The sequence below is a fragment of the Plodia interpunctella genome, chromosome 22, assembly GCF_027563975.2.
Source record: "Plodia interpunctella isolate USDA-ARS_2022_Savannah chromosome 22, ilPloInte3.2, whole genome shotgun sequence".
NCBI classification, from domain to species: domain Eukaryota; kingdom Metazoa; phylum Arthropoda; class Insecta; order Lepidoptera; family Pyralidae; genus Plodia; species Plodia interpunctella.
The window spans coordinates 1,049,845-1,063,667 of NC_071315.1; the positions used below are offsets into that span (position 1 = coordinate 1,049,845).

The following is a 13,823-nucleotide window of genomic DNA, read 5'->3' on the forward strand; positions in this document are numbered from 1 at the left end:
ATATGGGAGGTTGTATATGAATACCAGCGTGATGGTTATGCCACGACATATGCTGAGCGGGAGCCAATTTAGTACATTAAAATTGTGATTTAGTTATAATGTTTTTTAGTTTTACGCCATATCTTGTGTACCAAATAAATTTATTTTCTTTCTTACTTTATATATGCATCCAATCGTAAACGCACTGTTTACGCGTTCTAGGCTTGTTCGTTTCTCTCGTGAGTCGACCATAGATAGCGCCATCTGTCTGTAGTGTTGTGAGTCATAATAGAGATTATGTATAAGATTTATGGTCATAGCACACTTTTACTGCACCGCTCCTACCCGACATGATGGCGTTTACTGAAAAATGAGCTTTAGATCGACCTCTGAAGTCTTACTTTGCATTGACTCCAAAATCATGACAAAGCTCCTATTAAGTGAATATTTTGAAGTGAGCGAAATCTACTGATTTTGCTCGCTTCAAAATATTCAATGTTATATAATCATTTGAACGGCTTGTGTATTCTTTTTGTTAGGTATGCGAAAGAGGGCGCCTCCGTGCCGCGATGGACGCCGCGGACAGCGCAACAGCGCCACCAGGTGCTGTGGTGGCGGCTTTAAGAACTAATCTCACTTCGGCCTTGCAACAGAACTCGGGTGAGAACTACTATATTATAACATTTTAAATATATTTGTTTTTTATTTCGGACATTTATTTATCCGTATTAGTACATACATATACAAATTGGGTTAGTAATGAAGAAAAGTGAGTTTTAGCAGTGACTACGGACGCGGCCCATTGTGCCGTCGTGTTCCGTTACGTCGACGTCAACGAATCAACGCAGAGTTATGTAGTATGGTGTTATACGTCGATGTTAAACCTATGTAAAATAACGGACAATGATACTGGTAAGCTACCTGTCCACCAGTGTGCAGGTTTCCTCACCATGTTTTCCTTCACCGAAGCAACTGAAAGTCTATGAAAACTACTATACATGAGTCAGATTGGTATACAAACTCATGTTGCACTGCAGCAGGTTTCGAACCTGTTACCTTTCGATCACAGGCGGACGTCTTAACCAATGGACCACAATCGCTTAGATAGAATGAACAAAAACTGAACGTCAATAATGACTGGTGAAGTTTTGTCCGCAGAGCTGCGCACGCGTCTCTCGCGCATACACGATGCGTCTGACCTGGCAGAGATATCTACTATGGAGAGGAACGATTCGGTGAGTTGTGTGAATCTCATGGCTAGTTGACAATTTTTTTTTGTTTTGATGACTACTTGATGGCCCTTATATTAATACACACCATGTACACATATTGAAACACCAGTGAAAAAAATACTGTGGTATTGAAAATACTTTCAAAGATATGACAAAAATAAAATCACACATTTTTGGACTCGTCCAAACGCTCCGTACTGAATGAGAATGACGTCACAAGTATGTTTGCTCGACAGCCACATTAAATATTACGTTTATGGTGATGACTTCTTAATAAAAGTTGTTACAAAATTTTTGTTTTTTATGATGGATGTATTTATTGTTATAATTTCATATTTAAAAAAAAAATACTTTCCAACAAAGTTCAAATCGTCGTATAATGATCCAGCTACATTATTACAGTCTATGAATTATCACAATGATCCTAAAGATGTATATTTTGACGACCTCGGTGGCGCAGTGGTAAGGTTCTTGCCACTGAACCGAGAGGTCCCCGGTTCGATCCCCGGTCGGGTCATGATGGAGAATGATCTTTTTCTGATTGGCCCGGGTCTTGGATGTTTATCTATATATGTATTTGTTATAAAATATAGTATCCTTGAGTTAGTATCCCATAACACGAGTCTCAAACTTACTTTGGGGCTAGCTCAATCTGTGTGATTCGTCCTAATATATTTATTTATTTATATAATCATATAAATATGTATATAGTCTAGATTATACATTTTTTACAATTCTCTGACCTTGTCAACTACCCTATTAAGTACATTTTACTTCCCAACGGCTATGTGTCGCTGTATCGGCGTGTCACAAACTGTCCCTTAACACACCACAATAACTTCCACACTTCTGTAAACATATATATGTCACTAGCTGCGCCCCGGGGCTGCGCTCCCTGGGATAAATAATTGGATTTGCACCCATTAGGTGCTCTGTACTCGTATACTTACTTAAAAGTAAAGATCTATGTGTCTAAAATAAAGATTCAATAATATTTTTCTTTTACAAAAAAATACATTTTTAAGACCATCTTTGGTCATACTGTTGTCAGACAGAGAGATCCTATTGCACTCAATGCGTGACAAACAACATCATGCCCGCGCAGTTTAACCATTGAGGAATTCACACGTCGGGAGCCGATCGTGAGTGCACCATCAGGATATGCTTATCATAATAATACATTGTCATCCAAATTCATCGTGTGTACAAAATTTCAGTTCGATCGGTTGAACATATCTACTTCAAAATTGAACTGCAAGATTCCACCCCAAACATACATACAATAAAAGTTTGTGAAATGTGCAGGTGGTGCGTCAATTCCAACAATCCCTCAGCTACAGCTCATCGTGCGTGTCGGCATCGGAGTTCTTCGACGCTGAGGAGCACGAGGACGTGGCCAAGCCTGAAGCCATCATACAGGCAGACGAGGTAACATTACCCATTTTATTCCACGACCTCTGCGGCCTAACGGTCATCACGCCGGACTGCTACACAAAATCGAGATCATTTCCATCATGACCTGAACGGGGGTCGAATCCCAGATCAATCGCATTCAGATTTTGTTGCCCCACTTAAAAATTCTATTGACAGATCCTACATACCTTTTAAATTTAACATACATACATACATACATACATACATACATACATACATACATACATACATACATACATACATACATACATACATACATACATACATACATACATACATACATACATACATACATACATACATACATACATACATACATACATACATACATACATACATACACACGCACACGCACACGCACACGCACACGCACACGCACACGCACACGCACACGCACACGCACACGCACACGCACACGCACACGCACACGCACACGCACACGCACACGCACACGCACACGCACACACACACACACACACACATATTTATTTATTTCTTACTAGCATTTGCTCGCGGCATCGCCCGCGTGATTTCTAACGGGTGCAGTTTTTCTGGGATATTCTATGTCCTTCACCGTACTTCAAACTACATGTATGCAAAATTTCAAAAAGATTGGTTGAGTATATAGAGCGTGAAGAGGTAACAAACAAACTAACGTTTACATTCGCAATCATGATATTGGTTAGAATTAGGATTGTAATTATTTACAAACCTAATTCTAACTATCTATTTATATAAATATTATTTATTTATATAAATATAATGGATTTGTTATATACATGTCACACAAGCTTTTTGACTTATTTTTGAAAATAATTATTTATTTATTATAACACATAACAGATCACAACTATTGCTAAGTAAAAACAAACAAAAAGTACTAAACAGGGATTTATAATCTAGGTTGCATTCCACAAAAATGCGTGTACTTTAGAACTACTAAGAATAGTTAATATTTTGTCTAAAACAATGTGCAAAAACTAGAGTAATAAAAATAGAACATCACACCGAGAGTCCAAGCGCTATGGCCTAGACTGTCGGCTAGTGGTACAATATATCTTTAATCAAGTTAATATACAAGGACAATTTAGGCAGAAAAACGTCAAAGGTTTGGTTGCCTTTGGCGATTTCATTGAACTGACGAGCCATCCTGACCGGGGGGTTGTAAAAGGAGGTATTGTTCTGATACACTTGCAAAGCAAAAAGTCCTATTTGATTTGCTCCACGAGCACTATATCTGGTATTAAATGTTATTTGATCGAGTGAGTTAGGGACGTCTAATATTGAGTGAATTATTTTATAAATATAAATGAAATAATGAGATGAAAAAATTCTGGAATCGCGCGGGAATTGAACCCGCGCCCCTGTCTCTCCGGGACAGTGCTCTTGACCACTGAGCTATCGAGACCATGCCAGTTCGGCTGAATTAATTCATCTCTTTACGTCTTAACGCCGACGTACAGTATTTTCATCAAAGAGTAGCGGGTACTCTCAACTCATCCCCAGTGTTAGTGTTGCAAGCAAGAAATTATGTTTTTTGAAAATACTCAAGCAAATGCTTTTTAACTTATTTTTGAAAATAATAATGACATGAAAAAATTCTGGAATCATATTAAATAAATATATTATTAGACGCATCTCGAATCCTCACCTATAGGCTTGTCATCAGCTGAAGCGCACTGCGCTAACAGCATTCGCCTCGGTCGGTTGGAGCAGTTCAATGGACTGCCGTGAATCAAGAGGTAGGAGAATATGACCACGTCACCTCGATCGGCCGTCACCGGCGTGGCTTTCTCTAGGGGATACTTTTTCTGGAACAAAATCAAATCAAATAATTTTATTTGCTTAATTAGGATAGGTAATACGATATCCACACAATGGTTCAGAACAAGCCTATTCATTAAGCCATTGTCAACAGCATGCACATGTTAATAATAACATATTTAAAAAAATATAAAATGACATCAGATTTGAATAATAAATAGACAACACACAAACGCCTGGTGGTGTTTGTGTGTTGAGCTCAGAGCGCTGCGACCGCTGCGGCCGCGCTGACTTTACAATTCTTCAAATTTTAACAAAGACAAGAATTAGTTTTACTGGCTTTAAAATGATGAATCTGTACTGTGGCTGTACCAATAACAGTATTTTTACGTTACGGCCCCGCGATACAAGCACTAAACTTAGTGTAGGATGATTCTCAGAGCGTTTCGACCGCTGCGGCCGTCATCACAATCCGTCAATTTACTTGAGGAATGAATCATTTCCAAAATCTATCTATATACTATTATTATAAAGTGTTATCTATATTTAACTATCTGCGACCTCTAATCTGAGCGGTTTCTCGGTTATTTTCTCAGCAGTTGAGCGTCGGAGCCAAGGGGCCGGTTTTAACTGTGTGCGACCGACCGAACATAAGTCTAGCTGGTTGACAACGGTCTAACTTAGGTCTAGCCGAAGACATGCACAATATACCTAGATTTATTTATTTAAGATACACATAACAAATTGTCACCAAAATTACACAACTTATATAACACTAATTAGTAAAGCTACGCAACAACTCAACACATACACGTGTGTATACAACAAATTTAAATTAAAAAACGATTTTTCTATGTGGCTATTATTAGATTAAGAACAAGGAATATCAGGTTTAGCCTTGGAAGACCGACTGCACCTGGGTCTAGTCGGCTAAACCACACGCACTTAGGGTCGTAGAATTATTTTCCAACAGTCAAAAAGTCACAATAAAAAAAAAATAAAAAAAAAAATGTGTTTATTACAGACCAACGGTCCATATTATCATTTATAAATATATTTCCTTAAAATTAAACTTATCTTAAATTAACAATTTTGTTTGTGTGGAGGTCAGCATGACTCCTATAAACTTCTGCGTCCATCCGCTCATCAATGAGCTTCAGGATTCCATTGGAGCCCCCCCCCCCATCCGCCTCACCAAAGACTTTTTGTCAATGTTGTCTTTAAAGAGAAAAAGGAAATCTTGTTTTCGTGAGTTACGTTATTGAATTTGAAAGGGTTTGGGCGAAGAATGTCAGAAATGCAAAATGCCAGTACGGCGATTTGTCTGAAACCCATAACGCCAGGTGTTGCATTATGACAGATTGGCGTAAAGACAGATTCCCATAATGACAGGTCAATTTCGAATTGAATAATCCTTACATATTATAAAACAAAGTCCCCTGCCGCATCTGTCTGTTCGCGATAAACTCATAAACAAGTGCACGGATTTTCATGCGGCTGTCACCAATATATAGTGTGATTCCTGAGGAAGGTTTAGGTGTATAATTTATTTTGTTTTACCCGGGCGTAGTTGGGACGGGCGGCTAGTAATATTACAAGAAAGATTGTAAATAAGAATATTAATGATAATATATTTTTTTGTTATTTGTATAAATCAACACAAATTTAAAAAGCTAGTAATATTATTATTAACAATTCTTTGTCAGGATAAAGCAACATAACATTTTCAAAAACTTAAATCAACAATAAAACTGTGGATGATGGTGTCATGTTTTTTTTTATTTGAAAGCTATATCTATATATATAATTGGTAAATATATATATATGATTTGCACACAGGCCGGCGTGATAGAATTGGACGGGGATTCTTCATCAGAGGCAGGCTCGCTGAGCAGCGAGGAGGGATCCGCAAGTTCCGAGAACTCTGACGGTGCGAGTGAGTTTGTTCTGTGTGTTGGCGTTGCTTTCATTCCACCCACATACCAACATTTCATCGAAACATACCGAAATTTATTTGAATGAATGAATGAATGAATGATTTATTTGAACGACTCAATGTACACAAGCTTATTAACACATAAGTAACAAAAATAAAATAAAGCTTAAAAATAATATTAAGAAATTCAAAAGGGTTCAAATTCAGCGAATTTCTTTGGTTACGACTGAGATGAGCAAAGCACTGGTTTTTCGCTATAACCTGGCGGTTAACTTAGTGGTTAATTTTTCAATTTATTTTTTAAGCATTTTTTTTAAATCAGTTTTCAGATAAAGTTTCCGAACACCCTAACCTACCTTCTAAAGAACCTATTTTTAACCCCCGACGCAAAAAGAGGGGTGTTATAAGTTTGTCTGCGGCATTGTAGCTCCCAAACGGATAAACCGATTTTCGTTTAGTTTTTTTTTCTGTGGCATAGATAATTTTAACCATGTTTCATGAAAATCGATTCAGTCGTTCAAAGTTGTAGCGAAATGAATATTATATGTAGGGTTTTTTTTTAATTTGTCTAACAAATAAACTTGTTGTTCAATTATCATTATTATCTCCTGGCTCATAGGGTTGATGCTATTAATTACTTTAAATCAATATTGAAAAACGGCACAGTAATACATATCTATCGATTTTTGTATTGTTTAATAGTATCGTTTAATCTTGCAATTCTAGTGCCTTCAGTAGAACAACCAACACTTCGTCTGAATCAAAACGGCATCTCAGATAGCGGCGCCTGGTCCCGGCGGACCCGACTCCCGTGCCCCAGGCCGACGCCCGGCGGGCCGAGCCTGTGGAACCTATTGTACAAGAATATAGGCAAGGATTTGAGCCAAGTTTCCATGCCTGTCACTATTAACGAGCCATTGAATATGCTTCAGGTATGTATTCATTGTTTTCATTGGAATTTTGTGGGTTTTTTCTTGTCCTATAATCTATGGTGGTCCTCAAGGTGGTATGTTGGGTCCTTTATTATTTTCGATTTAGATAAAAGATCAAAAAGCGTATCAAACTTTTGATACAAAAATTTGAGCCAAGTTTCCATTCTTGTCACTGTTAACGAGGCTTTAAATATGCTGGTATAATGCAGGTATGTATCTGTAATATTAATAATGAATTTTGTGCTTAGTCTTATACGCTTTCTTAAAAAGTAAGGTGTTCCCCAAGGTTGTATGTTAGGTCCACTGTTATTTTCGATTTTTGTTTTTTTTTTATCATTTAACGTATGAATTCACGCAGGGCCCGATCTGACGCGATCCAATTTTATCTCTCTGTATTATCTCTTGGATCGATCCTACATTCAGATAAATTTTGGTCTTTCTTTTACGCTCGATTTTTGTACTTATACTGACATTGATACTGATAAAGGGTCAAGTTTTACCCTTTGAAACTTCTTCGTTTGGGCTGATTCATATTTGAACAAATCAAAGAAAACATATTTATTATATGGTTCAAAAAAATTGTTTTTGCCAATCTATACTATTATTATAGAGGTAAGCGTTTGTGAGTTTGTATGTTTGCGGCGGGTAATCTCCAAAACTACCCAACCGATTTCAAAAATTCTTTCACCATAAGAAAGGTACATTATCCAAGATTGCTATAGGCTATATTTTATCTCAAAATTCCCACGGGAGCGAAGCCCCGGGCAACATCGAGTAAACATTGTTCCTTACAGCTCTTATCTTCTTTTCTTTGATTTAAAATCACTTCAAATATATTGATTTTTTATTTTATTTACAATTACTTCAAATACATTAATTCGTTTCCAGCGCCTCTGCGAAGAGCTAGAATACTCTGAGCTCCTAGACTCAGCAGCAGAGTGCTCCAACGCAATAGAACGGATGTCCCTGATGGCGGCATTTGCTGTCAGCGCGTACGCATCTTCTGCTCACCGCGCCGCGTCCAAGCCCTTCAACCCTTTGTTAGCCGAGAGCTACGAGTGCGTTAGGGATGATAAGGGCTTCAGATTCATCGCTGAACAGGTGATATAATCTTATTGAAAATTTTACTATGGTTCTTATTTATATATTTATTTATATACACATATTTATTTATGTACACAAAAAACTTGTAGATTAGCTTTCGCTTCTAAAAGAAGAATCGAAGTAAAATCTCATTAACGCACTTTCTGTAGCTATGGTAAAATTTATTTGATTTAAATTCGTATCATCTCCCGTCTCTAGTTGAAAATTTGCCGAGTTCTTATACATATTTTGTTCAAGTCGCCCAAAGGCATCTGACATAACTTACGACTGGCCACTGCCATTAAGCAGCTACAGTCATATGTAGACTAGATTTTTCTAAATACCACAAATTAAAATAATATAAAATACAAATTCAAATCATTTATTCAGAAATTAGACCTTCACAGATACTTTTTCACTTATTTTTTTATATATTTAATTGTTATTTCTCACAAGCTACAAAGTACTGGCTATATTTTAACAATTATGAGCATTATAAGATTATTTGTTGCATAAACATACCATATGATTGTTGTCAGGTTTCTCACCACCCGCCAATCTCGGCGTGCCACGCGGAGTCTACCCGTTGGAGATTCTGGCAGGAAGCGCGCATCAAGACCAAGTTCTGGGGGAAATCCATGGAGTTCCAGCCCGCTGGGAGGGTCCATGTCAAGCTGCTGACTACTGGAGACCATTACAGCTGGAACAAGGTGAGGTTTCTCGTGGGATTTAGGTGAGAAACTGCCAATAGTCAATAAAATCCTGGAAGTTATCATGTTAGATCAATAAGAGCCAGCACGGTCGTGTTTAAAAAAGTTCTAGGGGAAAAATCCAAGGAGTTTCAGTCCGATGGGAGGGTCTGCTGACCACTGGAGACCATCACAGCTGGAACAAGGTGAAGTTTCTCGTGTGACTTTGGTGAGAAACTCCCAAAAATTCAGGAATATTTACTAAGTTACCATCCGAGGTCTATAAGAGATAATGAACCTGCATTTGAAGCAAGTTCTGGGAGATATACATGGAGTTAAAACCTGCTGGGAGGGTCCATGTCAAACTGCTGACCACTGGAGACCATCACAGCTGGAACAAGGTGAGGTTTCGTCGTGTGACTTTGGTGAGAAACTGCCAAAAAATCAGGAGAATTTACTAAACATTTGAAGCAATTTCTGGGGGACATTCATGGAGATTTTTAGACGCTACCTAGTTGTGGGCGACGCCAGGGACAAATACGTTTTACTTTATTACAGCATATATCAATAATAGATAAAAAAGTACATACAAAAATGTATCGATAAGAACTTTCCGTTGAGTGTTGTCCTCTTGTATTAAATATATATTAGGACAAATCACACAGATTGAGCAAGCCCCAAAGTAAGTTCGAGACTGGTGTTATGGGATACTAACTCAACGATACTATATTTTATAACATATACATATATAGATAAACATCCAAGACCCGGGCCATACAGAAAAAGATCATTTTCCATCATGACCCGACCGGGGATCGAACCGGGGACCTCTCGGTTCAGTGGCAAGAACCTTACCACTGCGCCACCGAGGTCGTCGAGGTGTATATTAAGTGTTTTTTGTTTTAGGTGACAACATGTGTCCACAATCTGTTCGGCGGCCAACGCTGGGTGGACCAGTACGGTGACATGCACATCACGTGCCACGGCACTGATATTACGTGCAAGCTTAACTTTATCAAGGTTAGAACACTGAACTGACTATATTTTTCAGGATTTGTGTATCTGCGTCTGTGTGTACATTGTGAGAATTATATATTTTATGATTAGGGTCCGCTATTTAATTAGTAAAAAGGACGGGACCGAATGGCTACTTCTCAAAATTAACATGTTGAGAAGAATAGCAATCCCTACTAATATTATAATTGTGAAAATCTGTCTGATCCGCTTTCACGGCTAAACCGCTGGACCGATTTTGATGAAATTTGGTATACGTGTAGTTAAAGAGACCCGTTCTAACATAGGCAACTTTTTTTCAACCCCCAAATGACGATAATGAAAGGAGATGAGGGATGAAAGTTTGTATGAAAATTATGTCTGTTTCGTTTTCGCAGAGATATTCACGCGGGCGAAGTCACGGGCAAAAGCTAGTAGTACATACACGTGTCCCTTTAATGGTTTTTAATGTCCATTCAGATATTCGGGTGCTCTGAAATTATCCCTCCCTGAGATAGATCCACCATTATATAATATTGTACTTTCTATAAATTAATTGTTTTGTATTTTTATATATTTATGTACAACTAGCGGCCGTCCCGGCTTTGTGCGGGTAAAACCGTAATAAAAAAGTAGCATGATACTTCTGAAGGTTTCGTCTCTATGCGAAATTTTGTTTTGGAGTTTATTCATTACAAATAGAAAAACCACTTTACAAATCTTTTTTCTTTATAATATTAGTGGACTAGCGGCCTTTACCAGCTTCGCTCAGTTAAGATCATAATAAATTGTCGTTTTAAAGATCTAAGTACACATAGGGACAGACAGACGGAATCCGACTATGTGTTTTATACTTCATAGTCGGATTCCTCATGGCTGAGGGTCTTGGCCATTACGTGGAATTAATCACACATAACAACTTTCTTGACATTAGTAATGGAGTGGTTTGCCATTGCCTTCTCCATTTCACACACAAGTTAATAATAATAAACCAGTGTGCAGGTTTCCTCACGATGTTTTCCTTCACCGGAAGCAAGTGGTGGTCGATGAAAACTACTATACACGAGTCAGATTGGTATACAAACTCATGTGACACGAGTAGGATTCGAACTTTCGATGTACAGGCGGGCGTCTTAACCATTACACCACCACCGCTTCACCGCATGTGTTTTATAGTATGATAAAAAAATATTACAATAATTTGTTTCAACCAGACAAGTTCTATACGACTGTGTTCATAGTGACGTACAATGACGATATTACAAAATTAATTTATTTTTTCAACCAGGCAAGTTCGTGGTCGAGCACTAGGCACGAAGTGCGCGGCGCCGTGGTGGAAGGAAACACCGGCAGCCGCCTGCGGGTGCAGGGTCGCTGGTCTGAAGCGCTGTACGCCGGGGAGCCGCCCGCCGCCAGGTGTCTGTGGAGACCGGGTACAATCATTCATTCGTTTATTACTAGCTTTTGCCCGCGGCTTCGCCCGTGTTGATTTTCCAGGATGAAAGGTATGTCCTACTCTATACTTCAAACCACATGTAGTATGCAAAAATTTCAAGGTTATTAGTTGCTTCTAATGCAAGAGTTACGTCACATTATCCTGCTAATATTATAAATGTGAAAGTTTGTAAGAAATCTGCTGCACGGATTTTTATGAAATTTGGTACAAAAGTAGAATATAACCTGGAAAAACACATAAGGTACTTTTTATCTCGTAATTTCCACGGGAGCGATGCCCCAGGGCGCAGCTAGTATTTTATTTAAAATTTAATGCACATGTTAAAAGTTAGCTCACGCTTTATCTACTCAACCAGTCTTCTTGAAATTTTGCATACATATAGTTTGAAATACGGAGGACATAAATGCGCCAAAGCCGCGCCCAATAGCTTTTATAAGAATAAAATACAATTTCTAATGCATAAAATTACAACCACGTCATTCATATTTGCAATATTTCTTCTTTTTTTAGCAGCCAGTAGGAAGTATTCTTAATAAAATGACGTACACAACCTGTTTTCTTTCGGGCGTAAAGAATAACATTATAATTTTTTAGTCATGGATTTAGTAAGTACTTCATAGTACCTACTAATTCCATGGTTTGAGTAAAATCATTTTTCATCGTAAAATACTTCTTTTGAAAACAGAATACTCATCGCTGTCATAAAATTTCGAAAAACCCGAGAGACTATTGTTTTTATCTGTCTAAATGAAGTTTGTATTCAGCGGTGATTTCTTGTGAGATTTATGGAATTTATGGCCAGTGAAAAATAATAAACCCATGAATCCAATTTCGAAAGAGCTTTTCCTATGCGAGTGAAACAGGAGGTGGAAGTTTCAAAGAAACTCCGTTATTTTGGAAGAGAGAAACATGCATTTTTTTATTCACGTTCGTGGTTAATAAACTGGACGTGTCATGTCGTTGAAAAGAAAATGGGACGCGTTGTGTGAATCGGGAGTGGAAAACGTTGCGGTAAACGGGACAAGATATGTAGCGAGAAATGGGACGAGAGATGTACCGGGAAAGCGTACGGGACATATTGCGGTAAACCAGTCTCGTACTTGCATTGTTGTGTTCCGGTTTGAACGGTGAGAGGGGCGGTGTGATTACAGGGTACTGAAGATCCTAGGGCATGAAGTTGGCAACGCGTGTTGCAGGCGTTGATAAGCTGTAGTGACCACTTACCATCAGGTGCACCGCTTGCCTGGTTGGTAGTATGAAAAAATAAACAAAAATGGAGTCTATCTTTAGCTTTATTGTGTACTTACATTGTCATATTACTGATAAATTATACATACATTTATATTTAAAAAATGGTAAGTCCTTCTGGCATGATAGGGACTAACACTGTTTAATGAGTTTCTTTCGGCATTTCTTCTCAGCAGTGGGCGTTCCGGAATACTAGTAGTTTGTAGCTTTGGTACATAACATATATGAGATATATATATTCGAATATAACGTGAAAAAGTGCCTGGGAAAGGCTAATTTCTGAATAAATTATGTGACTTTGATTTGAGCTTAATTTCCCGTTTTACCAAACGAATACGTCGATACGAATCAAACAAATTTTACCCACTCCGAACTATGCGACAATATGACTGAAGATGTACTTATAAGAAGATACTTTTAAGAAGGTAATTTACGCGGGCGAAGCCACGGGCAAATGCCTGTATTTATAATCTCCTCTGTATTAATAATTAATATATATATAATGATAATCTCCTCTGTCTAGGATTTATTGGAATAAAACCCCGTGTTTCTGTGAAAAATCAAGATATTTATTTTTATAGCTAAATCAACATTTATAAACTGAATTAAGTTTACCATGAACAAAAAATGTACTCACCTGTGAAAAATCAAGAAACAACATTAAAAGATCCTATTCCAAAGATTGTTTAACTAATTTGATATATAATCTAACAAAAATAAATTCAGATTCTCCTTCATGACATGTATATCTGACAGTGTCAGTACAATTTTTAAATTAAAGAAAATCTTATAACCGTAAAGGTTTTCTTTACATATATTACCTTTTGTTCCAGGTGCAATGCCTCCAGAGCACGAGTTGTACTACGGCTTCACTCGGTTCGCGATGGAGCTCAACGAGATGGAGCCGGGGATGAAGGAGGTGCTTCCTTACACCGACACCAGGCTTAGGTTATAATCTATGTTAACTCTCTTCTCTCTCTCTCTCTCTCTCTCTCTCGCTCTCAAGGACACCGACACCAGGCTCAGGTATAATCTATATTAGTATAATCTATGTAGACTCTTCTCTCTCTCTCTCTC

At 37.9% G+C, this 13,823-nt stretch overlaps 1 protein-coding gene across 8 annotated transcripts in view; it reads left to right on the plus strand.

Moving 5' to 3' along the window:
• The window catches only part of LOC128679540 (oxysterol-binding protein-related protein 3-like), a 61,039-nt gene that overhangs the window by 37,924 nt on the left and 9,292 nt on the right, over nt 1–13,823 (plus strand). For 5 of the 8 annotated variants that reach the window (XM_053761840.2, XM_053761836.2, XM_053761839.2 and 2 more), the window contains 10 exons: nt 519–639; nt 1,126–1,214; nt 2,517–2,639; nt 6,249–6,345; nt 7,072–7,277; nt 8,166–8,378; nt 8,900–9,070; nt 9,956–10,069; nt 11,331–11,475; nt 13,580–13,694. In XM_053761840.2, coding sequence (XP_053617815.1) covers nt 519–639; nt 1,126–1,214; nt 2,517–2,639; nt 6,249–6,345; nt 7,072–7,277; nt 8,166–8,378; nt 8,900–9,070; nt 9,956–10,069; nt 11,331–11,475; nt 13,580–13,694 — 1,394 coding nt within the window. The remainder of the gene's footprint in view (nt 1–518; nt 640–1,125; nt 1,215–2,516; nt 2,640–6,248; nt 6,346–7,071; nt 7,278–8,165; nt 8,379–8,899; nt 9,071–9,955; nt 10,070–11,330; nt 11,476–13,579; nt 13,695–13,823) is intronic. The other 3 variants (XM_053761838.2, XM_053761842.2, XM_053761837.2) reach the window with 2 other exon arrangements.